Source organism: Oncorhynchus clarkii, chromosome 5 (genome assembly GCF_045791955.1).
Source record: "Oncorhynchus clarkii lewisi isolate Uvic-CL-2024 chromosome 5, UVic_Ocla_1.0, whole genome shotgun sequence".
Classification (NCBI taxonomy): Eukaryota; Metazoa; Chordata; class Actinopteri; order Salmoniformes; family Salmonidae; genus Oncorhynchus; species Oncorhynchus clarkii.
Window position 1 is genome coordinate 16,254,421 of NC_092151.1, and position 27,357 is coordinate 16,281,777.

The window sequence follows — 27,357 nt, forward strand, 5'->3', positions numbered from 1 at the left end:
TACAGTATAGACTAAATAATAGATTTGTGTTACTTCTTAGGCTCCCTGTCTGTCTCCTGACCTATTTAGAGAGTTTATATGCGGTTTAATACGACATGTAGCCTATTTGAAATGATAAGCGCTTCTTACATTCACCTTTTCATGTATATTAAAATACTTTTCTTTCAAATCAAATGGTTTGGTTTCAATCCTTCAAAACCAAATGGTACTGTAGGTCCAGGTAGTTACAATAGATGGGTTTTGGTTCAATTGTGATTTTAATGAATGGAGCGAATTAAGAGCAGCATGTATTTTTTGAGAGCAGAGCGGTTTTTAGCGGAGCGGTTGGAAAGGAGGTGGATGTTCTTGAGCGATGAACAGAACTTCTGACTGCTCAACTCTGCTCACATACTCTGGTAACTCTACAGGTGGTACATCCTCTCATTCAATTCTCTCTTTTTATCTATCTCTCTCTTATCTCCCTCTCATCCTTTGAGCCTGGTATAAGTATACTTACACACACTCCTTCCACTAGCATGGTACACACACTCACACATACCCATAATATACAGTCCTGCCACTCAGGTCTCCATAGAGCTATGCAGGGCCATGGAGAATGAAAACCTCAACACCAGAAAGAACTACAGATATAGTTCACCTGGCTACAGTCACTAGGACTTATTTCTCCTTCTCACTCTCCTTCTCTCCTCTCCTTCTCTCCTCTCCTTCTCTCCTCTCCTTCTCACTCTCCTTCTCTCCTCTCCTTCTCTTCTCTCCTGTGTGAGGCATGTTGAGCTCATCCAGCTATTTCTGTGCCTAGATAAGACTTACTTCCTCCCTCTCCCTCTATCCCTCCCTCCCTCCCTCCCTCTCACTCTATCCCCCGCTCCCTCTCCCTCTATCCCTCCCTCCCTCTCCCTCAATCCCACCCTCCCTCTCCCTCAATCCCTCCCTCTCCCCTCTCCCTCTATCCCACCCTCCCTCTCCCTCTCCCTCTATCACTCCCTCCCTCTCCCTCTATCCCTCCCTCCCTCTATCCCTCCCTCCCTCTCCTTCTATCCCTCCCTCCCTCTCCCTCTATCCCTCTCCCTCTATCCCTCCCTCCCTCTCCCTCTATCCCTCCCTCCCTCTCACTCTATCCCTCTATCCCCCCTCCCTCTCCTTCTATCCCTCTATCCCCCCTCCCTCCCTCCCTCTCCCTCTATCCCTCCCTCCCTCTCTCTCTATCCCTCCCTCCCTCTATCCCACCCTCCCTCTCCCTCTATTCCCCCCTCTTTCTCCCTCTATCCCTCCTCCCTCTCCCTTTATCCCTCTCTCCCTCTATCCCTCCCCCCTCTCCCTCTATCCCTCCCTCCCTCCCTCTCCCTCTATCCCTCCCTCCCTCTCCCTCTATCCACCCTCCCTCCCTCTCCCTCTATCCCACCCTCCCTCTCCCTCTATCACTCCATCCCTCTCCCTCTATCCCACCCTCCCTCTCCCTCTATCCCTCCCTCTCCCTCTATCCCTCCCTCTCTCTCCCTCTATCCCTCCCTCTCCCTCTATCCCCCCTCCCTCTCCCTCTATCCCTCCCTCCCTCTCACTCTATCCCTCCCTCCCTCCCTCTCACGCTATCCCTCCCTCCCTCTCCCTCTATCCCACCCTCCCTCTCCCTCTCCCTCTATCCCTCCCTCCCTCTCCCTCTATCCCCCCTCTATCCCTCCCTCCCTCTCCCTCTATCCCACCCTCTCTCCCTCTCTCCCACCCTCCCTCTCCCTCTATCACTCCCTCCCTCTCCCTCTATCCCTCCTTCCCTCTCCCTCTATCCCTCCCTCACTCTATCCTTCCCTCCCTCTCCCTCTATCCCTCCCTCTCCTTCTCTCTCCCTCCCTCTCCCTCAATCCCTCCCACTATCACTCCCTCTATCACTCCACTGTCTGCTTCCTCTCTTCGTCCTCTTTACTTCCCCCCTTCATCTCTACTTCCCTTTTTTCCGTCCTATTTGTTTCCTCTCTCCTTCCTCTCTTCTTCTTCTCTACTTCCCTTCTGTCCTTCCTGTCTGTTTACTCTCTCCTTCCTCTCTTCTTCTTCTCTACTTCCCTTCTTTCATTCCTGTCTGTTTCCTCTCTCCTTCCTCTCTTCTTCTTCTCTACTTCCATTCTTTCCTTCCTGTCTGTTTACTCTCTCCTTCCTCTCTTCTTCTTCTCTACTTCCCTTCTTTCCTTCCTGTCTGTTTACTCTCTCCTTCTTCTCTCCCTCCTTTCTTCTTCCTCTTTACTCTCCCTCTTTTCTGCCTCTCCTTCCTCTCTCAACTTTGTTTGGTGTTCTCATGGTGTTCAACCATAGTGCTGTATATGTGTGTCATGATAATAGTAGTGCGTGCGTACGTGCGTGCGTGTGTGACTCACGTTTCACATCCTCATCCTCAATAGTGGTGTTGCTGTCAGATGAATCCTGCAGACACAGAGAGACATGTTAGTGACAGGTTAACCTAGATACACACACAGACACACAGACACACAACACACACACACACACACACACACACACACACAATTATCATGACACACACATACAGTGCTATGGTTAAACACCATGAGAACCCCAAACTCAGTTTCCCCCATTCAGTGTGCTGTCCCATACATGCAGTGGTCTATAGCAGTAGAAACCACCAGATGGCAAGACATAGAGCACACTCACAGAGCCCGGTTCCATTTAATTCCACAAGATGGCGGTGGTGGACAAAATATCTCCACATAATGTAGTGTGGGTAGTTTTGTGTCAGTGTGGTTATATTAAGCAGCTGTTCTCAGGTCCGTATGACTGCGGCATGCAGCCACTCCAGACCTACAACCCACACAAAACTCCTCAACCAGGAGTCATGCTAGACACACACACTATAATACGCTAACACACCAGCTTGCCAAGGACAGAGCGAGAGAAGATGAGGATGAGAGAACTGAAAGCAGGAGAGAAAAAGATGTGTGGATGGAAGAAGGGTGTACCTTGTTCCTATCCACATGGATAACAGTGGTCTGAGGCTCCTATTCAGAGAAATAGAAAGAGAGGGGAGAAAGAAAGAGAGAGGGAGAGAGAAAACAACAGAGAGAGAGAGATGAAGAGGGATGACAGAGAGCAGAGTTGTAGGTGTAAGAGAAAAGACAGAGAAAAGACAGAGAAAGAGATATGGAGGAAGAGAGAGAGAAGAAAAGACAGAGAAAAGACAGAGAAAAGACAGAGAAAGAGATATGGAGGAAGAGAGAGAGAAGAAAAGACAGAGAAAAGACAGAGAAAAGACAGAGAAAGAGATATGGAGGAAGAGAGAGAGAAGAAAAGACAGAGAAAAGACAGAGAAAAGACAGAGAAAGAGATATGGAGGAAGAGAGAGAGAAGAAAAGACAGAGAAAAGACAGAGAAAAGACAGAGAAAAGACAGAGAAAAGACAGAGAAAGAGATATGGAGGAAGAGAGAGAGAAGAAAAGACAGAGAAAAGACAGAGAAAAGACAGAGAAAGAGATATGGAGGAAGAGAGAGAAGAAAAGACAGAGAAAAGACAGAGAAAGAGATATGGAGGAAGAGAGAGAGAAGAAAAGACAAGTTAAAAGGAAGAAAGAGAGAGAGAGATTTCCCCCTGAGAAAGGGTTATCAAAGGGTTAATGGAAGGAAATAAATGGTTATTCAAAGAATTCCTCTAAGAAAATGATATCAGAAACAAAAAATACGAGTCTCACTCAGGCAAGAACCTAAAACGAACCCACATCAAACCCAAAGCCACCCTGCATATCTTCCTAAGGATTCACAGTTCACAGCAGGCCAAACAGAACACAGATTAACATACACCTGAGTGACACACATCAACACTGTCACCCACAAATAGAAAAAAACGCCAAAGGAAGATGGCTTGTGACTGCACTTCTATCAGTAAGCCGCTGTCGCTACTCTATTACGGCACCTTATAGCTACTACAACCTGACAAACCATAACTTACAAGTCATGCAGCTTCATCATACTCACAGGCGCACACTCACAAACAGTCGCACACAATCACACACACAGAACGGCTTCTAATAAGTGGCTGGTGATGGGCGCAGAGTGCAGACAGACTAAGATAGAGAGAGATAGACACAGAGACACAGGCAGGCAAACAGACAGACTAAGATAGAGAGAGATAGACACAGAGACACAGGCAGGCAAACAGACAGACAGACAGACAGACAGACAGACAGACAGACAGACAGACAGACAGGCAGGCAGACAGGCAGGCAGACAGACAGACAGGCAGACAGACATAGAATAACAGACAGACTGAGGACATAAAGACGGACAGAGAAAGGGAGAGAAAGAAGTTGAATAGAGACCGAGGGAGATGGAGTGATATATAAAGGAGGAGTGTACCAGTGCAGCAGAGGGGGCTCCCTTGGGGCTGGTGACTGTGCTGTTTCTCGTGCTGTTAGGCTGCAGCAGTGCACAGAAAACAAGGGGTTAAAACACGACACAGAGAAGTGAGAGGAGGTGTGGATGCGGGTGAGGTTAGAAAGGAGGCTGGTCTAGTGGTTGTGTTGCCACCGCCTGGTCACATGTTATGCCCCTGAAGGCAGCGTTTCATATCTCCATTCTGCTACTCACTTTCTGTGCTACACTTCTATCATTACAATCATTACAAGTGGAATTCCACTTGTTTAAAGAATTTAAAACATTAGGGGTCTCCCCAGTGGTGCAGGGGCCTAAGGCCTTGCATCACAGTGCAGCTGTGCCTCTAGAGATTCTCGTAACTGGCCGCGACCGGGAGACCCATGGGGCGGTGCACAATTGGCCCAGTGTCGTCCGGGTTAGGGGAGGGTTTTGCCGGCAGGGTTGTCCTTGTCCCATCGCGGTCTAGCAACTCCTGTGCCGGGCCGGGTGCAGTGCATGCTGACACGGTTGCTAGGTGTACGGTGTTTCCTCCGACACATTGGTGTGGATGGCTTCCGGGTTAAGTGGGCATTGTGTCAAGAAGCAGTGCGGCTTGGTTGGGTTGTGTTGCAGAGGACGCACGGCTCTCAACCTTCGCCTCTCCCGAGTCCGTACGGGAGTTGCAGCGATGAGACAAGACTGTAACTACCAATTGTATACCATGAAATTGAGGAGAAAAAGGGGTAGGTAAAAATATTATATATACATAACAAAAATCATTTATAACAATAAAGAGTTGACCCTTTACAGTGATTTAAGGTCAGTTTTTCAGGTTCCCCCCTAAAAATGTTCAAGGTTAGGATTTAGCTAGACTTAGGAAAGCTGATCTTAGATCTGTGCCAACCTCTCAATAATAAACACGCCACTCTTTTTCCCCATCTCTGCAGTTAATATACTGTACGGTCTATATCAGATCCAAGTCTATGTAAGGTTCTTGTCTATATCTTTCATGAGACGGACTCATTCAAACCCAAAGGACTGATATACAGGGCAGGATCAATATTGTGAGTCAGTCGGTGTGCAGCCAGCCTATCAGAGGACCTGGTTAGTGTGAAGGAGCGAATTAGAAGTGATCGAGCCTGTCAGACGGAGCAGTTCTCCCAGGAGATGTAGCAGGTTGTGGACTGTGGGGGCAACACCACCTCACTGCTCAGTAAGGCAGTGAAAACACAGCCATAATGGAAGCTCATCTATCTAAAGGTAGACCGAAGGGTTTTACAGAGTTCCTTTTGGCACACTTCTACTAGAGAATAGGTGAAATTAGCAAGGTGCCAATGTACAGTTTCATGAGGGTCTGATGATGTTGCAGGTAGAAATGATTTTGTGCAAATTCTTCCTATAGGCATATGAGATAAATACTGAATAAAGATATAAACGCAACATGTAAAGTGTTGGCCCCATGTTTCATGAGCTAAAATAAATGTTACATACGCTCAAAAAGCTTATTTCTTTGTGCATAAATTTGTTTACATCCTGTTAGGGAGCATTTCTCCTTTGCCAAGATAATCCATAAACCTGACAGGTGTGGCATATTTTATTATTTTATTTTATTTCACCTTTATTTAACCAGGTAGGCTAGTTGAGAACAAGTTCTCATTTACAACTGTGACCTGGCCAAGATAAAGCATAGCAGTGTGAACAGACAGCAACACAGAGTTACACATGGAGTAAACAATAAACAAGTCAATAACACAGTAGAAAAAAAGAAAAAAGGAGTCTATATACATTGTGTGCAAAAAGGCATGAGGAGCCAGGCGAATAATTACAATTTAGCAGATTAACACTGGAGTGATAAATGATCAGATGGTCATGTGCAGGTAGAGATACTGGTGTGCAAAAGAGCAGAAAAGTAAATAAATAAGAAGCTGATTAAACAGCATTATCATTACACAGGTTCACCTTGTGCTGGCGACAATAAAAGGCAACGCTAAAATGTGCAGTTTTGTCACACAAAACAATGTCACAAGGTTTGAGGTAGCGCGCAAATGGCATGTTGACTGTAGGAATCTCCACCAGAGCTGTTGCCAGATAATTTTATGTTAATTTCTCTACCATAAGCCGCCTCCAACTCTGTTTTAGAGAATTTGGCAGTACATCCAACCGGCCTCACAACCGCAGACCACGTGTCTCACAACTGCCCAACTGCCCAGGACCTCCACATCCAGCTTCTTCACCTGCGGGATTGTCTGAGACCAGCCACCAGGACAGCTGATGGAACTAAGGAGTATTCAGTCTGTAATAAAGCCCTTATGTGGGGAAAAACTCATTCTGATTAGCTGGGCCTATGTGGGTGGGCCTATGCCCTCCCAGGCCCACCCATGAATGCGCCCCTGCTCAGTCATGTGAAATCCATAGATTAGGCCCTAATGAATTTATTTCAGTTGACTGATTTTCTTATTTGAACTGTAACTCAGTAAAATTGTTCCATGTTGAGTTGATATTTTTGTTCAGAATAGCTTGGAATGGGAAACACAATCATCAGAAAGTCTTTATCTGGCAGAGTTGTTGATGTAACGTAGTCTGTACCACAATACAAATGAAGTAATAGGATAAAATCCTCCTTTTGATTATCAGCACCACTAATCACTAATCTTTTTTTGTACCCGCCTCTTTTTGGGGGGGATGTATAGTTTTCTACATAATAGTACTTCTTGATGTGTGTCGTTATTTGAATTCTAATGATAGTTCAATTTAGATCTAATTCTGAGTTGACACCATGTAGGGCGAAGTAAACGCAATTATGATGACTACTGGACCTGGTCATTTATTTTGACAGTAATTAGATTGCATTATTTAAGTCTCTAATGGAAGGAATCTCATGTTTTTTTTTATCATTCAAATACATTACCTATAACTATTACATGTGTTGTTTATGATGGGAATTGCTCTTCAAATGTAAACCTCTATAGATTGTTTGTTTTAAAGGGGAATGTTACATGTTTTTTGATAACTTGGGTAGTATACTTTTATTTGATTATTTATCTGTTGTTTTACCAGGTAAGTTGACTGAGAACACGTTCTCATTTGCAGCAACGACCTGGGGAATAGTTACAGGGGAGAGGAGGGGGATGATAGAGCCAATTGTAAACTGGGGATTATTAGGTGGTCGTGATGGTTTGAGGGCCAGATTGGGAATTTAGCCAGGACACCGGGGTTAACACCCCTACTCTTACGATAAGTGCCATGGGATCTTTAATGACCTCAGAGAGTCAGCACACCCGTTTAACGTCCCATCCGAAAGACGGCATCCTACACAGGGCAGTGTCCCCAATCACTGCCCTGGGGCATTGGGATATTTGTTTTTTTTAGACCAGAGGAAAGAGTGCCTCCTACTGGCCCTCCAACACCACTTCCAGCAGCATCTGGTCTCCCATCCAGGGACTGACCAGGACCAACCCTGCTTAGCTTCCAAAGCAAACCAGCAGTGGTATGCAGGGTGGTATGCTACTGGCACGACCTACTCCGAAAATATGATTTGACATAAATACCCTCAATGGGGTATCTTGGGGAATCAATCTTATTTAGTATTTTCATTGTTAATTTGATGCCTTTGGCCCCTTTCAATTTGTAATTTTTGATTACTGAAACTTTCAAGTAAGTTGTTATTTTCAAGTTTGTGTTTCTTTCTGAGGTGATTAAATGTTAGGACAGTAGGTATCCATTTATTATATCCTTTAAACATTTGTTATAGCTTTTAAAGTCTATTGTGCATGTACAGAAGACTGAACGGAGGACAATAAGGCAGGTAGCCTAGCGATTGGGCTAGTAACAGAAAGATTGCTGGTTCAAATCCCTGAGCCGACTAGGAGTCGATGTGGCCTTGAGTAAGGTACTTAACTCTAATTGCTATTGTAAGTTGCTCTAGATAAGAGTGTCTGCTAAATGAGGTACATCTCAGAGCGTGTGGTTAGCGAGCAGCCAGCCTATCAGAGGACCATGTGAGAGGGCGAATTAGAAGTGACTGAGCCAGCATATTTCAAGACATTGCATATGGGGGTGTAGCGAGATTCCTGATGGGTTGGACGATTCTCTATTCATCTTAAGAAAATGTGGAAATCAATCAATCCGTCATCATTAACACAATGGAAAAATCTAATGATTTAGTATTTAAATATTGAAAGTGCCTGGGCTACTGAGAGAAACAACATGCTGCAGTTTCAGGCCATGTGGTGGAAAGTGATGCAGCGCTGGAGATGGGGGTGTGTGCTAGTGGGTCTGGGCAGGTGGAATATAGTTGATGTTTGTATGATGTTGTCATTTGTATGTCTATGTTTGGTTTGGTTTATAAAAGATCAAACAAAATGTTGCAAAAATAAGTGATTGAGCCTGTCAGAGGGTGTGGTTAGTGTGTGTGGGTGGGGTTAGAAGTTATTGAGTTTATCAGAGGGTGTGGTTAGTGTGTGTGGGTGGGGTTAGAAGTTATTGAGTTTATCAGAGGGTGTGGTTAGTGTGTGTGGGTGGGGTTAGAAGTTATTGAGTTTATCAGAGGGTGTGGTTAGTGTGTGTGGGTGGGGTTAGAAGTTATTGAGTTTATCAGAGGGTGTGGTTAGTGTGTGTGGGTGGGGTTAGAAGTTATTGAGTTTATCAGAGGGTGTGGTTAGTGTGTGTGGGTGGGGTTAGAAGTTATTGAGTTTATCAGAGGGTGTGGTTAGTGTGTGTGGGTGAGGTTAGAAGTTATTGAGTTTATCAGAGGGTGTGGTTAGTGTGTGTGGGTGGGGTTAGAAGTTATTGAGTTTATCAGAGGGTGTGGTTAGTGTGTGTGGGTGGGGTTAGAAGTTATTGAGTTTATCAGAGGGTGTGGTTAGTGTGTGTGGGTGGGGTTAGAAGTTATTGAGTTTATCAGAGGGTGTGGTTAGTGTGTGTGGGTGGGGTTAGAAGTTATTGAGTTTATCAGAGGGTGTGGTTAGTGTGTGTGGGTGGGGTTAGAAGTTATTGAGTTCATCAGAGGGTGTGGTTAGTGTGTGTGGGTGGGGTTAGAAGTTATTGAGTTTATCAGAGGGTGTGGTTAGTGTGTGTGGGTGGGGTTAGAAGTTATTGAGTTTATCAGAGGGTGTGGTTAGTGTGTGTGGGTGGGGTTAGAAGTTATTGAGTTTATCAGAGGGTGTGGTTAGTGTGTGTGGGTGGGGTTAGAAGTTATTGAGTTTATCAGAGGGTGTGGTTAGTGTGTGTGGGTGAGGTTAGAAGTTATTGAGTTTATCAGAGGGTGTGGTTAGTGTGTGTGGGTGGGGTTAGAAGTTATTGAGTTTATCAGAGGGTGTGGTTAGTGTGTGTGGGTGGGGTTAGAAGTTATTGAGTTTATCAGCGGGTCTGGTTAGTGTGTGTGGGTGGGGTTAGAAGTTATTGAGTTTATCAGCGGGTCTGGTTAGTGTGTGTGGGTGGGGTTAGAAGTTATTGAGTTTATCAGCGGGTCTGGTTAGTGTGTGTGGGTGGGGTTAGAAATTATTGAGCCAAGATAGATAGACGCCCTACAGCTCATTTACCCACAAGCCTGACCAACCGAACAGAACAGAACTAAGCAGATCAAATCAATTAAATGATTTCAAGAATTGGATTGGGTCCTCCTCTCTATCCCAGCCCCGTCATCCTACACACCCACAGAGCATGTGTGAGATGTAGTGAGAGGCACTCCGATTCCATCAAAAACATCAAAGCTTATCAGGAATATTTTGGTAGAACGTGGTATATACACTGAGTGTACAAAACATTAAGAACATCCTGTGTGTATCAAGAATAGTCCACCACCCAATGGACCTTGTAGAGAGTCCATGCCCCGACAAATTTAGGCTGTTCTGAGAGGGGGGGGGGCAACATATTAGGAAGGTGTTCCTGATGTTTGGTATTCTCAGTGTATTTGACCAACACCAACAACATAAACCAGAAAACAGACATTAGAGAAAGAGGAAATGAGTGACAGACAGACAGACAGACAGACAGACAGACAGACAGACAGACAGACAGACAGACAGAAAAATATGGCAGTTACACAAAATCCCAGAATAACATGCCAACTACACACAAACCCAGAATAACATGCCAACTACACACAACCCCAGAATAACATGCCAACTACACACAACCCCAGAATAACATGCCAACTACACACAACACCAGAATAACATGCCAACTACACACAACCCCAGAATAACATGCCAACTACACACAACCCCAGAATAACATGCCAGCCACACACAACCCCAGAATAACATGCCAGCTACACACAACCCCAGAATAACATGCCAACTACACACGACACGTGACCAGCCCACCAGCTACTGAACAACATATCAATTACACACAAGTGGCATGGAAATACAGTACAAACACACACACACATACACAAACAAACTGATTATGTGTTTGGGAAAATGACCAGCCCTTCATTCAAGGTCTGATAATAGTTTGTCACAGTGAAACTGCAACCGTAACAATGCAAAATTAGCATATCTGTCTCTCTCTTTCTCTCTCGGGTGGAATGACTGACAGGTGACTCATCAGTAGAGACCACTGAAAGAGTATGATAGAGAGGAGAGGGGAAAGAGAGAGGAGAACAGGAGGAATATAAGAGATAAGGAGGGGAGAGTGGAGAGGGGAGGAGAGGGGATAGGAGGTGAAGAGAGAAAAGGATGATGGAGAGAGAACAGGACAGGAGAAAGAGAGGAAGAGGAGAGAAGAGGTGAAGAGAGAAAAGGATGATGGAGAGAGAACAGGACAGGAGAAAGAGAGGAAGAGAAGAGAAGAGGTGAAGAGAGAAAAGGAGGATGGAGAGAGAACAGGACAGGAGAAAGAGAGGAAGAGGAGAGAAGAGGTGAAGAGAGAAAAGGATGATGGAGAGAGAACAGGACAGGAGAAAGAGAGGAAGAGGAGAGAATAGGTGAAGAGAGAAAAGGATGATGGAGAGAGAACAGGACAGGAGAAAGAGGAAGAGGAGAGAATAGGTGAAGAGAGAAAAGGATGATGGAGAGAGAACAGGACAGGAGAAAGAGGAAGAGGAGAGAAGAGGTGAAGAGAGAAAAGGAGGATGGAGAGAGAACAGGACAGGAGAAAGAGAGGAAGAGAAGAGAAGAGGTGAAGAGAGAAAAGAAGGATGGAGAGAGAACAGGACAGGAGAAAGAGAGGAAGAGGAGAGAAGAGGTGAAGAGAGAAAAGGATGATGGAGAGAGAACAGGACAGGAGAAAGAGGAAGAGGAGAGGTGAAGAGAGAAGAAGAGGAAAGAAAAAAGAGAGGAGGTGGAGAGACAAGAAAAGGAGGGAAGAGAGGAAAAAGAGGAGAGAAGATGAGGAAAGAAAGAGGAAGAGGAGAGAAGAGGAGAGGTGGAGAGAAAGGAGAAAAGGGGATGAGAGAAGAGAAGAGGGGGGAGAGAGGGATACAATGATATCCTCACCAGGATCTGAACCTTGGGACTGGATTTCCATCTCTGGTTGTAGTGATGGAATGGATGATGAGATGGAGAGAGTGAGAGTGAGATGAACACCATGAAGGGTATGAAGAATGCTGAAAATGAGTGTGGATTGTATGTCAAAATAAAACAAATGGTTTACAGAAATGATCATATCACAAAAAAGAAACAATAAATGAATCCAACAAATAATCATTCAAATATGGCATGTACAATAAACTTTGATTCTGCTCCTTTATGGACGTAGATGGAATAGATATATAACGGATGTGGATTACTGCCTAAAGAGAAAGAATATGAGAAAAATACCTTAAAATATGTGTGTGTGTGTGTATTGAGATGGTTGCTAAGCGACGCCAGTGGTGCAGCTGATGGTACTGTAGCTTCTATTTCGGTCTTCCTGGTTCCCAAAGTTCAGAAACACAGCGAGAGTAGCCTTCCCATCCGACAGAACACACACACACACACACACCGGCGTAGGTGAACTCATCTCATCCTTGAGGTGGTGGGGACAGGGAGTGGAGGGAGGGAAGGGAGGTCTGTAGTTGTGGGAGGATTTGGATGGAGTGATGGAGAGGAGAGATGAAGGGGTGATTCAGACATATATAGGGAGAGTAAGTGGTACTGTTAGTGCTGAAGAGGGTGAAACCACTGATATTTAGTACTGTTGTGAATAGGCAAAGATAAGGGGATTGTGCTCTGGTAAGAGAGACACGAGAGAATTATCCAATGTTGTGTGTCCATAAACTGTGTTAGTTATTGCATTCCTCTCCACAGCTGAGGTTGGCGAGCAGAACTTGGGAAGAATTGACACTCTGAGAGCTCGTGCTAGCTGTGACATCATCAGTCACTCTTAAAGGGATGTGCTTTCTTACACAGCCACCCCAAATGTATGTAAAGACATTCTAAACAGGGAGAAAGTCTGTTCTGCATAGCAGGATCACCTGCGTCTTCGTTGCAAGAACTTTGGGGGTGTACCAGCCGGCGGGCTACTGGCCGAAGGCAAGTCCGACTTTTGACCTAGATGGCAGCAGTCATGATGCATCCATCAGCTCCAGGGTAGGTAGGTATGTGTCACCTTCCCACCAGGGTCCACGATGAGAAACGCTTCACTGGGTGAACTGGAGAATGAATCGGAATCGTGTAAGGATCATGTTGTTGCCTGCAGAAAGATTTTCCATGTGGCAAGCCTGCTGATGTCTGGGAGCTGAGGACTGAAACGAATGGACACAGGTCCACAGAAAGTTATTTGTATCCGGTACTTCTTGGAGAGTTCGAGCAGAAGGGAAATATCAAAGGTAACAGGCATCTTGACAAATAGCTCTGAGGGTGAGAGTCTCAGACTCAGTAGTGAGGTTGAGGTGCTGCACAGCCATTGGCAAGACGATGCTCCGCTCTGAGCCATCAGTTTCTACGTCATCAAGCTCGATGGCGGGGGATTTCAGGATGGTGGCTAGCTTACACTGGACGAGATGGCGGGGCTGACTGTACTTATCCTGTGGGGCTGACCGTACTAATCCTACGGGGCTGACCGTACTTATCCTGCGGGGCTGACCGTACTTATCCTGCGGGGCTGACCGTACTTATCCTGCGGGGCTGACCGTACTTATCCTGCGGGGCTGACCGTACTTATCCTGCAGGGCTGACCGTACTTATCCTGCGGGGCTGACTGTACTTATCCTGCGGGGCTGACCGTACTTATCCTGCGGGGCTGACCGTACTTATCCTGCGGGGCTGACCGTACTTATCCTGCGGGGCTGACCGTACTTATCCTGCGGGGTTGACCGTACTTATCCTGCGAGGCTGACCGTACTTATCCTGCGGGGCTGACCGTACTTATCCTGCGGGGTTGACCGTACTTATCCTGCGGGGCTGACTGTACTTATCCTGCGGGGCTGACTGTACTTATCCTGCAGGGCTTGTAAGGCAGCAGTATAAGGTCTTGGGTCATGCATGTAGGCCTTGGCGAGCTGGAGTGCGAGAAACAGGTGTCCAAGAAACAGTTGATACTTATACCGCTCATTCAGGTGCCTGTGATTGTTCATCATGTTGTCCAGGGCAATTTTGAGGAGGGCGAAGTCACTCTCTTTGCCGCTCTCGAAATGGGGCAACGATGGCTTGAGATGATGAGGCAATCAGCTGTTACTTGCCAAGTGGCAAAGCAAGTGCAGGACAGGGTGCAATCTGGTCAGGAGCAGGGTATGGTGCTTCTGGATTGGGATAGGGCACGCCTAAACCCGGGGAGAAGTAGGGTTCTCCTGGAACGGTGTAACCCGGAGAGAAGTAGTGTTCTCCTGGAACGGTGTAACCCGGAGAGAAGTAGTGTTCTCCTGGAACGGGGTAACCCGGAGAGAAGTAGTGTTCTCCTGGAACGGTGTAACCCGGAGAGAAGTAGTGTTCTCCTGGAACGGGGTAACCCGGAGAGAAGTAGTGTTCTCCTGGAACGGTGTAACCCGGAGAGAAGTAGTGTTCTCCTGGAACGGGGTAACCCGGAGAGAAGTAGTGTTCTCCTGGAACGGGGTAACCCGGAGAGAAGTAGTGTTCTCCTGGAACGGTGTAACCCGGAGAGAAGTAGTGTTCTCCTGGAACGGTGTAACCCGGAGAGAAGTAGTGTTCTCCTGGAACGATGTAACCCGGAGAGAAGTAGTGTTCTCCTGGAACGGTGTAACCCGGAGAGAAGTAGTGTTCTCCTGGAACGGTGTAACCCGGAGAGAAGTAGTGTTCTCCTGGAACGGTGTAACCCGGAGAGAAGTAGTGTTCTCCTGGAACGGTGTAACCCGGAGAGAAGTAGTGTTCTCCTGGAACGGTGTAACCCAGAGAGAAGTAGTGTTCTCCTGGAACGGGGTAACCCGGAGAGAAGTAGTGTTCTCCTGGAACGGTGTAACCCGGAGAGAAGTAGTGTTCTCCTGGAACGGTGTAACCCGGAGAGAAGTAGTGTTCTCCTAGAACAGGGTAAACCAGAGAGAAGTAGGGTGCTACTGGAACGGTGTAACCCGGAGAGAAGTAGTGTTCTCCTGGAACGGTGTAACCCGGAGAGAAGTAGTGTTCTCCTGGAACGGTGTAACCCAGAGAGAAGTAGTGTTCTCCTGGAACGGTGTAACCCGGAGAGAAGTAGTGTTCTCCTGGAACGGGGTAACCCGGAGAGAAGTAGTGTTCTCCTGGAACGGTGTAACCCGGAGAGAAGTAGTGTTCTCCTGGAACGGTGTAACCCAGAGAGAAGTAGTGTTCTCCTAGAACGGGGTAAACCGGAGAGAAGTAGGGTGCTACTGGAACGGTGTAACCCGGAGAGAAGTAGTGTTCTCCTGGAACGGTGTAACCTGGAGAGAAGTAGTGTTCTCCTGGAACGGTGTAACCCGGAGAGAAGTAGTGTTCTCCTAGAAGAGGGTAACCCGGAGAGAAGTAGTGTTCTCCTGGAACGGTGTAACCCGGAGAGAAGTAGTGTTCTCCTGGAACGGTGTAACCCAGAGAGAAGTAGTGTTCTCCTGGAACGGTGTAACCCGGAGAGAAGTAGTGTTCTCCTGGAACGGTGTAACCCGGAGAGAAGTAGTGTTCTCCTGGAACGGTGTAACCCGGAGAGAAGTAGTGTTCTCCTGGAACGGGGTAACCCGGAGAGAAGTAGTGTTTTCTTCTGGAACGGTGTAACCCGGAGAGAAGTAGTGTTCTCCTAGAACGGGGTAAACCGGAGAGAAGTAGGGTGCTACTGGAACGGTGTAACCCGGAGAGAAGTAGTGTTCTCCTGGAACGGTGTAACCTGGAGAGAAGTAGTGTTCTCCTGGAACGGGGTAACCCGGAGAGAAGTAGTGTTCTCCTAGAACGGGGTAAACCGGAGAGAAGTAGTGTTCTCCTAGAACGGGGTAAACCGGAGAGAAGTATGGTGCTACTGGAACGGTGTAACCCGGAGAGAAGTAGTGTTCTCCTGGAACGGTGTAACCCGGAGAGAAGTAGTGTTCTCCTGGAACGGTGTAACCCGGAGAGAAGTAGTGTTCTCCTGGAACGGTGTAACCCGGAGAGAAGTAGTGTTCTCCTGGAACGGGGTAACCCGGAGAGAAGTAGTGTTCTCCTGGAACGGTGTAACCCGGAGAGAAGTAGTGTTCTCCTGGAACGGAGTAACCCGGAGAGAAGTAGTGTTCTCCTAGAACGGGGTAAACCGGAGAGAAGTAGGGTGCTACTGGAACGGTGTAACCCGGAGAGAAGTAGTGTTCTCCTGGAACGGTGTAACCCGGAGAGAAGTAGTGTTCTCCTGGAACGGGGTAACCCGGAGAGAAGTAGTGTTCTCCTGGAACGGGGTAACCCGGAGAGAAGTAGTGTTCTCCTGGAACGGGGTAACCCGGAAAGAAGTAGTGTTCTCCTGGAACGGGGTAACCCGGAGAGAAGTAGTGTTCTCCTGGAACGGTGTAACCCGGAGAGAAGTAGTGTTCTCCTGGAACGGGGTAACCCGGAGAGAAGTAGTGTTCTCCTGGAACGGGGTAACCCGGAGAGAAGTAGTGTTCTCCTAGAACGGTGTAAACCGGAGAGAAGTAGGGTGCTACTGGAACGGTGTAACCCGGAGAGAAGTAGTGTTCTCCTGGAACGGTGTAACCTGGAGAGAAGTAGTGTTCTCCTGGAACGGTGTAACCCGGAGAGAAGTAGTGTTCTCCTGGAACGGTGTAACCCGGAGAGAAGTAGTGTTCTCCTGGAACGGTGTAACCCGGAGAGAAGTAGTGTTCTCCTAGAACTGGGTAACCCGGAGAGAAGTAGGGTGCTACTGGAACTGGGTAACCCGGAGAGAAGTAGGGTGCTACTGGAACTGGGTAACCCGGAGAGAAGTAGGGTGCTACAGGAACTGGGTAAACCGGAGGGAAGTAGGTTGCTACTGGAACTGGGTAACCCGGAGGGACGTAGGGTGCTACAGGAACTGGGTAAACCGGAGGGAAGTAGGGTGCTACTGGAACTGGGTAAACAGGAGGGAAGTAGGGTGCTACTGGAACTGGGTAAACCGGAGGGAAGTAGGGTGCTACTGGAACTGGGTAAACCGGAGGGAAGTAGGGTGCTACTGGAACTGGGTAAACAGGAGGGAAGTAGGGTGCTACTGGAACTGGGTAACCCGGAGGGAAGTAGGGTGCTACAGGAACTGGGAAACCCGGAGGGAAGTAGGGTGCTACTGGAACTGGGTAAACCGGAGAGAAGTAGGGTGCTACAGGATCTGGGTAAACCGGAGGGAAGTAGGGTGCTACTGGAACTGGGTAACCCGGAGGAAAGCATGGTGCTATAGAAACTGGGTAACCCGGAGGGAAGTAGGGTGCTACAGGAACTGGGTAAACCGGAGGGAAGTAGGGTGCTACAGGAACTGGGTAACCCGGAGGGAAGTAGGGTGCTACTGGAACTGGGTAACCCGGAGAGAAGTAGGGTGCTACAGGAACTGGGTAACCCGGAGGGAAGTAGGGTGCTACTGGAACTGGGTAACCCGGAGGAAAGTATGGTGCTATAGAAACTGGGTAACCCGGAGGGACGTAGGGTGCTACAGGAACTGGGTAAACCGGAGGGAAGTAGGGTGCTACAGGAACTGGGTAACCCGGAGGGAAGTAGGGTGCTACTGGAACTGGGTAACCCGGAGAGAAGTAGGGTGCTACAGGAACTGGGTAACCCGGAGGGAAGTAGGGTGCTACAGGAACTGGGTAAACCGGAGGGAAGTAGGGTGCTACAGGAACTGGGTAACCCGGAGGGAAGTAGGGTGCTACAGAAATTGGGTAAACCGGAGGGAAGTAGGGTGCTACAGGAACTGGGTAACCCAGAGGGAAGTAGGGTGCTACAGGAACTGGGTAACCCAGAGGGAAGTAGGGAGCTACAGGAACTGGGTAACCCGGAGGGAAGTAGGGTGCTAGAGGAACTGGGTAACTCGGAGGGAAGTAGGGTGCTACAGGAACTGGGTAACCCGGAGGGAAGTAGGGTGCTACAGGAACTGGGTAAACCGGAGGGAAGTAGGGTGCTACAGGAACTGGGTAACCCGGAGGGAAGTAGGGTGCTACTGGAACTGGGTAACCCGGAGAGAAGTAGGGTGCTACAGGAACTGGGTAACCCGGAGGGAAGTAGGGTGCTACTGGAACTGGGTAACCCGGAGGGAAGTAGGGTGCTACAGGAACTGGGTAACCCGGAGGGAAGTAGGGTGCTACTGGAACTGGGTAACCCGGAGAGAAGTAGGGTGCTACATGAACTGGGTAACCCGGAGGGAAGTAGGGTGCTACAGGAACTGGGTAAACCGGAGGGAAGTAGGGTGCTACAGGAACTGGGTAACCCGGAGGGAAGTAGGGTGCTATTGGAACTGGGTAACCCGGAGGGAAGTAGGGTGCTACTGGAACTGGGTAACCCGGAGGGAAGTAGGGTGCTACAGGAACTGGGTAACCCGGAGGGAAGTAGGGTGCTACAGGAACATGGTAACCCGGAGGGAAGTAGGGTGCTACAGGAACTGGGTAACCCGGAGGGAAGTAGGGTGCTACAGGAACTGGGTAACCCGGAGGGAAGTAGGGTGCTACAGGAACTGGGTAACCCGGAGGGAAGTAGGGTGCTACTTGTTTTGTCTACTGTGTTGGACTCCATCCATCATCATGTTATACATCATTCTCGGCCTACGACTGAAGTCATACAGAGTAACCACTGTGTGTATGTGCATATACATAGGTTTTGCAGGTACCCCAGGCTACCTATCTCCAGAGGTACTGAGGAAGGAGGCTTATGGTAAACCTGTAGACATCTGGGCTTGTGGTGAGTATAGAGCACTACAGTAACACTATATTATATATGTATCTGTCTCGTCCCTTTCTCCATCTCTCTCTCTCTCAACAGTATCTCCTCTCCTTCTCTCACCACTCAACAAACACGTGTGTGTGTGTGTGTGCTTGTGTTTTGAACCAAAATAGCTCCAGTGTTGTTTGCAAAGTGCAGACAGGAGAGGAACAGAGAGAGAGGGGGGGGGGGGATTGGAGGGTTGTGCAGAGTGAGATTACGTAACGACAGATTAATCATGTGGAGAGAAATAATCTGAGATTAGCACCGTGCCAGCCAGAGAGAGAGAGGGATGGACGATGGAAGAAGGGTACAGAAAGAGGGAAAGATGAAGGGAGGAGAAATAGAGGGAGGAAGATGGAGATGAAAACCTCTGTTAGGCATAAACAACCAAACCTTACCATAAACAACCAGACCTTACTATAAGCAACCAAACCTTACTATAAACAACCAAACCTTACTATAAACAACCAAACCTTACCCTAAACAATCAAACCTTACCCTAAACAACCAAACCTTACCATAAAACCTTACTATAAAAAACAAACCTTATTTTAAACAACCAAACTTTACCATAAACAACCAAACCTTACCATAAACAACCAAACCTTACCATAAACAACCAAACCTTACAATAAACAACCAAACCTTACCATAAACAACCAAACCTTACCATAAACAACCAAACCTTACCATAAACAACCAAACCTTACCATAAACAACCAAACCTTACCATAAACAACCAAACCTTACCATAAACAACCAAACCTTACCATAAACAACCAAACCTTACCATAAACAACCAAACCTTACCATAAACAACCAAACCTTACTATAAGCAACCAAACCTTACTATAAACAACCAAACCTTACAATAAACAACCAAACCTTACCATAAACAACCAAACCTTACCCTAAACAACCAAACCTTACCCTAAACAACCAAACCTTAGCCTAAACAACCAAACCTTACCATAAACAACCAAACCTTACCATAAAACCTTACTATAAACAACCAATCCTTATTATAAACAAACAAACCTTACCATAAACAACCAAACCTTACCATAAACAACCAAACCTTACCATAAACAACCAAACCTTACCCTAAACAACCAAACCTTACCTTAAACAACCAAACCTTACCAAAAACAACCAAAGCTTATTATAGACAACCAAACCTTACCATAAACAACCAAACCTTACCATAAACAGCCAAACCTTACCATAAAACCTTATTATAACAACCAAACCTTACCATAAACAACCAAACCGTACTATAAACAATCACATTTTACCATAAACAACCAAACCTTACCATAAACAACCAAACCTTACCATTATCAACCAAACCTTACCCTAAACAACCAAACCTTACCCTAAACAACCAAACCTTACCATAAACAACCAAACCTTACCATAAACAACCAAACCTTACCATAAACAACCAAACATTACCCTAAACAACCAAACCTTACCATAAACAACCAAACCTTACCATAAAACCTTATTATAACAACCAAACCTTACCATAAACAACCAAACCGTACTATAAACAATCACATTTTACCATAAACAACCAAACCTACCATAACAACCAAACTCTACCATAAACAACCAAACCCTACCATAAACATGACTATTGGAGTCTACTGTACACATCCATTGCTGTCCTGAGAGTTTGACCCATAGAGGTCTATAGAACAGCGTATGTTATATCTATGGTGGGTTTGACCGCTGACAGTGCACATGAATAGAACATTTGAACTACATAGCTAAAGTAACTGAAGCTACAGTGCATCAGACTACGCTGGATAGTCAGACTAATAGGCTACACACACACAAACAGCTGACACAGACAGCACGCAGTGTATACAACGAGCAGTAATAAACACACACTCACACCCAAACAGCATGCCCACAAAACACAATACAACACCACATAACACTGCCAATTGTAGGAGGTGGGAGAGAAGAAGAGAGAGGAGAAGAGCGAGATGAGAAGAGAGGAGAGGAGAAGATAGGAGAAGAGAGAGGAGAAGACATAAGAGAGAAGAGCAGAGAGTGGAGAAGAGAGAAGAGAAGAGAGATGAGAGGAGAAGAGAGAGAGGATAAGAGAGATGAAAAGAGAGATGAGGAGAAGAGAGGAGAAGAGAGAGGAGAAGAGAGTAGAGAAGAGAGGGGAGAAGAGAGATGAGAAGAGAGAGGAGAAGAGAGATGAGAAGAGAGATGAGGAGAAGAGAGATGAAGAGAGAGGAGAAGACATGAGAGAAGAGAAGAGAGATGAGAAGAGAAGAGAGAATAGAGAAGAGAGATGAGAAATAAGATGAGAAGAGAAGAGAGATGAGAAGAGAAGAGGAGATGAGAAGAGAGAAGAGAAGAGAGATGAGAAGAGAGCTGAGAAGAGAGATGAGAAAAGAGCTGAGAAGAGAAGAGAGATGAAAAGAGAGATGAGAAGAGAGAGAAGAGAAGAGAGAGGAGAGGGGAGGATACACGTGTTTATGTATCTTACCTTGACGTCAGCCTTCTTGTTGAGGAGACTCTTGGCTGCCAAGGAGATTGAGAAGACACTCTCAGAGGGTAGAGTAGTCATCCTACACACTCTATTGCTAAAACACACCTCACACACACACGCACAAGTGTCGACACCTAGCTATCCCCAAGCTAGCTAACACACACACTAAACTAACTAAACCCTCTCTCACACACACAGAACTCTCGAAAGCGAACACACTGAAACGCCAAACTCTAAACAGTGCCAACACACCCACTAAAGCTCATACACACACAAACTACTTTAAACCCCTACAAACGAGCACACTAAAACATTTAGAATCGCACACACACACACATTCTCACTGAGACAACAGTGATCTACTTTGTACTGTAACTATCTCTCATAACCCCCCCCCCCCCACACACACACACACACAAGCACACACATTCATACACACACATGCACAAAAACCTCTATCCAACTGACACTCATTAACCCTGAACCTGAACCACTGCCCAAAGCAAGGGATCAGCACAGTCCATCAGGGATAGCACACACACGCACACACACACACGCACACACACACATACACACACACAGGGGATTAGAGGTGAAAGTGTAGTGGAATATGAAATGGAGAAGCAGGTGTATAATAATGGTTTTGTTCATCTCTGCGGCAGGTGGGATTCATTCAGATTAACATTAGGGGATTCCTCACCAGGAAAATAATACAGGAATATAATTCAGTAAGGAGAGCCATGTAAATGATGATACACAAACACTTTACATTACAATATAAACTGATCATAAACACACACACTCATAAATGCTTGCAGGAAGGTTTATGAATCTTTCTGTATTCTGTATTAATAACCAGAGGCGGGGGGGGGGGGGGGGGGGGGAGGAGAGAGAGAGAGAGAGAGAGAGAGAGAGAGAGAGAGAGAGAGAGAGAGAGAGAGAGAGAGAGAGAGAGAGAGAGAGAGAGAGAGAGAGAGAGAGAGAGAGAGAGAGAGAGAGAGAGAGACAGACAGACAGACAGACAGACAGACAGACAGAGATAGATAGAGAGTGAGAGAGTGAGCAAGTGAGCGAGATAGAGAGGTGAGAACACAGGAAGCTCTGGTGCTGACACTGATTAATCACCATAGCAACACATAACTTTTGAGTGGGAGGAGAATCCTCAGCTTTGGCCTGGAAGAGTCTGAACACAGAAAGAACTATCTCTTTATCTCTCCACAGCTTGTATCTCACACACATCAAAGACACCTCACACACACCTCACATACTGCTCATGAGGGACAAAACACAGGCAGAAAATGTTAAACAAAAAAGCATGTTAGAGAGGGAGGGAGGGAGGGAGGGAGGGTAGATAAACACGCCATGTATGCTGCTTCATTCATTAAAGGGGGGAGAGGAGGATAAATAGAGCAGAGAGGGAGGGAGGGAGGGAGGGAGGGAGGGAGGGAGGGAGGGAGGGAGGGAGGATAGACAGGTGGTGCAGGAGAGGAAGGACAAAAGGAGTGCAAAAGGGAAGGATGAGGAAGGAAGTGCGAGGGAGAGGAGATAAGAAGAAGAGAGGAGAGACGGTATAATTGTAACAGGAGGAGGTATAGAAGCGAGGGATGGAAGAAGATACCTTGCTCCACTATCCCAGCAGCAGTTGCAGGAACAGTAGTGATTGACGCAGGAGATGTAGACTGTCTACCGACTGACACAGAGAGAGCGAGAGAGAGAGAGAGAAAGACAGAGAGCAAGTGAAAGCAAAGGACAGAAAAGGGGAAGGAGTGAGGGAAGAGAAGAGAGGAGAGTGTCAGCGTGTCAGTGTGAAGAGTATGCCAGATTGAAGTCATATTACCCAAGTCCCAGTTAAGTTTCATCAAAGTGAGTCAAGGGCAAAAACATTTCAACATAAAACAAATCTATGTGATGATGTTGAATCAGTGTAAAAAGTCATCAACGTCAGGGAATTTCATATTTTTTTCACCATCTTTTAACCTAAATCCAATGACATGGTGACATCTGTTTCCAGTGAGAAGTCTCTCACCCCACTTACCTTGGTCGGCAGACACTGTGTTCGTCCAGAGGAACAGGGACATGTTATGAACCATGCAGCTTACCATTGTAATCAAACTTAGTCCTTCATAATGGGAGACTAAAGTCTTCACCCGATCAGTTTGTGATAATGACAACATCTCATGACATTTTTTTTTTTGTGCTTGTGGAGAGAGAAAGAGAGCAAGTGCATGTGTCTCTGTGTGTGTGTGTGTGCGTGTGTGTTTGTGTGCACACGTGGTTGTCTGTGGCGTGCATGCATGCGTGTGTGTGCATGCGTGTAAGTGTTTATGTATGACACACACATTTACCAGAGAAATTCCTCGTCACCAGCATTGCAGTTAGGACGGCTCCCTATGGACAGAAGAGAGAGAGAGAGTATTGAATTGAGAGAGGACTATTACAGACCCTTTCCATTCACCAGGAAGACCACTTATAACCCACTCATACTATTATAGTTAAAGATTTTATCAATGAACATTAAAGAGATTCTTCGGTACTTTTGCATACTTTTTAGCCAGTAGTTCTCAAAGTAATCCCCACTAGCCAAAAGTGGTCCCCGACAATGTGCAGTTATGTGCACCACGCCACTGCTCTCTCTTACTCTGCTGTGTGTATCTTGCTAGCTTTTTATTTATTTGTATTTATTTACTAGCTAGCTGTTAAAATTGTGAGAAGCTGAAGCCCATTGCCTGAAACTCGAATTGCTAGGGGGCTGGCCCACTAGGGATGGGGGTCTGAAATAATTGTACTATTCGACTAGTGCCATGAAGTTTTGTTGGATATCCTAGCTAGGCTAATTGTAGCTAGTTAGGCTAATTGTAGCGAGCTAGGCTAATTGTGACTAGCTAGGCTGATTGTAGCTAGCTAGGCTGATTGTGCTTAGCTAGGCTAATTGTAGCTACGTAGGCTAATTGTAGCGAGCTAGGCTAATTGTAACTAGCTAGGCTAATTGTAACTAGCTAGGCTAATTGTGGCTACATGCTGCACTTTCTCTCCAATCCCATTCAGAGAAAACAACAGCATGCATACCTGTTGATTGCTCGTTGTAGCCTACTCCTTCTCATTTCGCAAACTGTTAACTCCGTAATTTTAATGCATTTTGTATTGCATTAGATTAAATCTCACTCCACTCGCTACACATTGAGCCTCTTTGCCGCTTTAATTAATTTAAGTTATATTATGCATTATATTATGCATGTATGAACTACACATTAACACATCCAGCCCAAGGCGGGAGGTTTAAAGAATACTTAGTAGAAGTTCCGTAACATGTCTTTAACCAACTAAGAGCATGTGTGATCACGGTAAAAGATCCGTAACATGTCTTTAACCAACTAAGAGCATGTGTGATCACGGTAGAATATCCGTAACATGTCTTTAACTAACTAAGAGCATGTGTGATCACGGTAGAAGATCCGTAACATGTCTTTAACTAACTAAGAGCATGTGTGATCACGGTAAAAGATCCGTAACATGTCTTTAACCAACTAAGAGCATGTGTGATCACGGTAGAATATCCGTAACATGTCTTTAACTAACTAAGAGCATGTGTGATCACGGTAGAAGATCCGTAACATGTCTTTAACTAACTAAGAGCATGTGTGATCACGGTAGAAGATCCGTAACATGTCTTTAACTAACTAAGAGAATGTGTGATCACGGTAGAAGATCCGTAACATGTCTTTAACTAACTAAGAGCATGTGTGATCATGGTAGAAGATCCGTAACATGTCTTTAACCAACTAAGAGCATGTGTGATCACGGTAGAAGATCCGTAACATGTCTTTAACTAACTAAGAGCATGTGTGATCACGGTAAAAGATCCGTAACATGTCTTTAACCAACTAAGAGCATGTGTGATCACGGTAGAATATCCGTAACATGTCTTTAACTAACTAAGAGCATGTGTGATCACGGTAGAAGATCCGTAACATGTCTTTAACTAACTAAGAGCATGTGTGATCACGGTAGAAGATCCGTAACATGTCTTTAACTAACTAAGAGCATGTGTGATCACGGTAGAAGATCCGTAACATGTCTTTAACTAACTAAGAGCATGTGTGATCATGGTAGAAGATCCGTAACATGTCTTTAACCAACTAAGAGCATGTGTGATCATGGTAGAAGATCCGTAACATGTCTTTAACTAACTAAGAGCATGTGTGATCACGTGGACACCATACAATAAGAATGGCTAGCCTGTGTACGTACACACATACACTAACAGGCTGTGTTTCTTGTGTGTGTGTTCCTTCCTTTCCAGATGCAGCAGTATTATCGATCCACTCCTCATGACATATAGCCTTGGTCTCAAACACACACTCCCCGCCTTCCAAATGGCAACCTATTCCCTATATAGTACGTACACTACGGACCCTATAGACCCTGGGAAAAAGTAGTGCACTATATAGGGAATATGGCACCATTTATTCCCAGTGTAACATACATGAACCAGTCTGTTCCAGCTTATCTAAACATACTAGCAGAATCCATATGTCTGGCCACATCATCCAGACATCATCCTCTATGAATAGAGAAAGGCACCAATCCATCTATCATGGCATGGGAGATATGGAGGGAGAGAGAGATGGAGGGGAGGGAGAGATAGAGAGGAGGGAGAGAGAGATGGATGGGAGGGAGAGAGAGATAGGGAGGAGGGAGAGAGAGAGATAGAGAGGAGGGAGAGAGAGATGGATGGGAGGGAGAGAGAGATAGGGAGGAGGGAGAGATATGAATGGGAAGGAGGGAGGGAGAGAGAGATGGAGGGGAGGGAGGGAGAGATGGAGGGGGAGAGAGAGCTGGAAGGGAGGGAAAGAGATATGGGAGGGAGGGAGAGAGAGTGATAGAGGGGAGGGAGAGAGAGATAGAGAGGAGTGAGAGAGAGAGCAAGGGAGAGAGAGAGCGAGAGAGGAGAGAGAGAGAGAGATAGAGAGGAGGGACAGAGAGATATAGAGGAGGGGGAGGGAGAGAGAGAGAGAGATAGAGAGGAGGGAGAGAGAGATAGAGAGGAGGGAGAGAGAGATGGAGAGGAGGGAGAGAGAGATGGAGAGGAGGGAGAGAGAGATGTAGGGGAGGGAGAGAGAGATGGAGGGGAAGGAGAGAGAGATATGGAGGCAAGGGAGAGAGAGGGGGTGAAGGGAGGAGAGAGAGATATTGAGGGGAGGGAGAGAGAGGGAGAAGGGAGGAGAGAGTGAGATAGAGGGGAGAGAGAGATGTAGGGGGGTGAGAGAGACAGAGAGAGAGAGAGCTACAGAGAAAGAGAGAGAGAGAGAGAGAGCGAGAGAGAGCTACAGAGAAAGAGAGAGAGAGAGATAGAGAGGAGGGAGAGAGAGATGTAGGGGGGTGAGAGAGACAGAGAGAGAGCTACAGAGAAGAGAGAGAGAGAGAGAGAGCTACAGAGAAAGAGAGAGAGAGAGAGAGAGAGAGTGCTACAGAGAAAGAGAGAGAGAGAGAGAGAGAGAGAGAGAGAGCTACAGAGAAAGAGAGAGAGAGAGAGAGAGAGAGAGAGAGAGAGAGATAGAGAGAGAGAGAGAGCTACAGAGAAAGAGAGAGAGAGAGCTACAGAGAAAGAGAGAGAGAGAGAGAGAGAGCTACAGAGAAAGAGAGAGAGAGAGAGAGAGCTACAGAGAAAGAGAGAGAGAGAGCTACAGAGAAAGAGAGAGAGAGAGAGAGAGCTTCAGAGAGAGAGAGAGCTACAGAGAAAGAGAGAGAGAGAGAGAGAGCTACAGAGAAAGAGAGAGAGAGAGAGAGCTATAGAGAGAGAGGTCATGAGCAGATAAGCTCCTGCATTTTTCAGCATGTTCTTTAAAAGGATAGATTTCGAGTTAGATAAAGTTAGATTTTTTGGTAGGGACAGGATTCCACCCTCCACAACATAACCTTCACTCCAAATCAAAACTCAAAACCTACAACCTGATGTTGGACGGAATTACCTAGAAGGCTTACAACTACCAAAAATGATTATTATTATTGTTCCCTTTTTGCTGACTGTTATGAAATTGGGAAGATAAGCAACCTTATCTTCCACGCAGACCATCCCCTGGCATTCCACAGTGCTATATCATATATCATGAGTTACCGATGGGTGGAAACTCATGATACTAGACAACGAGGACTCTGAGTCAGCTAATATAAATCTCTAGAAGTCTGGAACAGTATTGGTACAGGGAAACCGCAAACAGTTTCAGCTGGACTTTCACCTAATCAAAGAAATAGCTCAGTAGGAGAAGCTCTCCGTTGAGA

The 27,357-nt window shown here is 46.3% G+C and overlaps 1 protein-coding gene across 5 annotated transcripts in view; it reads right to left on the reverse strand.

Annotated features, from left to right (window-relative positions):
• The window catches only part of LOC139408440 (calcium/calmodulin-dependent protein kinase type II subunit beta-like), a 61,158-nt gene that overhangs the window by 5,432 nt on the left and 28,369 nt on the right, over window positions 1–27,357 (reverse strand). Inside the window, exons 12-17 of one of the 5 annotated variants that reach the window (XM_071152344.1) lie at window positions 23,424–23,466; window positions 22,697–22,768; window positions 21,076–21,110; window positions 4,351–4,410; window positions 2,961–2,999; window positions 2,364–2,409 (exon numbers count right to left, since the gene is read on the reverse strand). In XM_071152344.1, the coding sequence (XP_071008445.1) occupies window positions 2,364–2,409; window positions 2,961–2,999; window positions 4,351–4,410; window positions 21,076–21,110; window positions 22,697–22,768; window positions 23,424–23,466 (295 nt within the window). Of the gene's footprint in view, window positions 1–2,363; window positions 2,410–2,960; window positions 3,000–4,350; window positions 4,411–21,075; window positions 21,111–22,696; window positions 22,769–23,417; window positions 23,467–27,357 lie in introns of all 5 variants that reach the window. The other 4 variants (XM_071152342.1, XM_071152346.1, XM_071152345.1 and 1 more) reach the window with 4 other exon arrangements.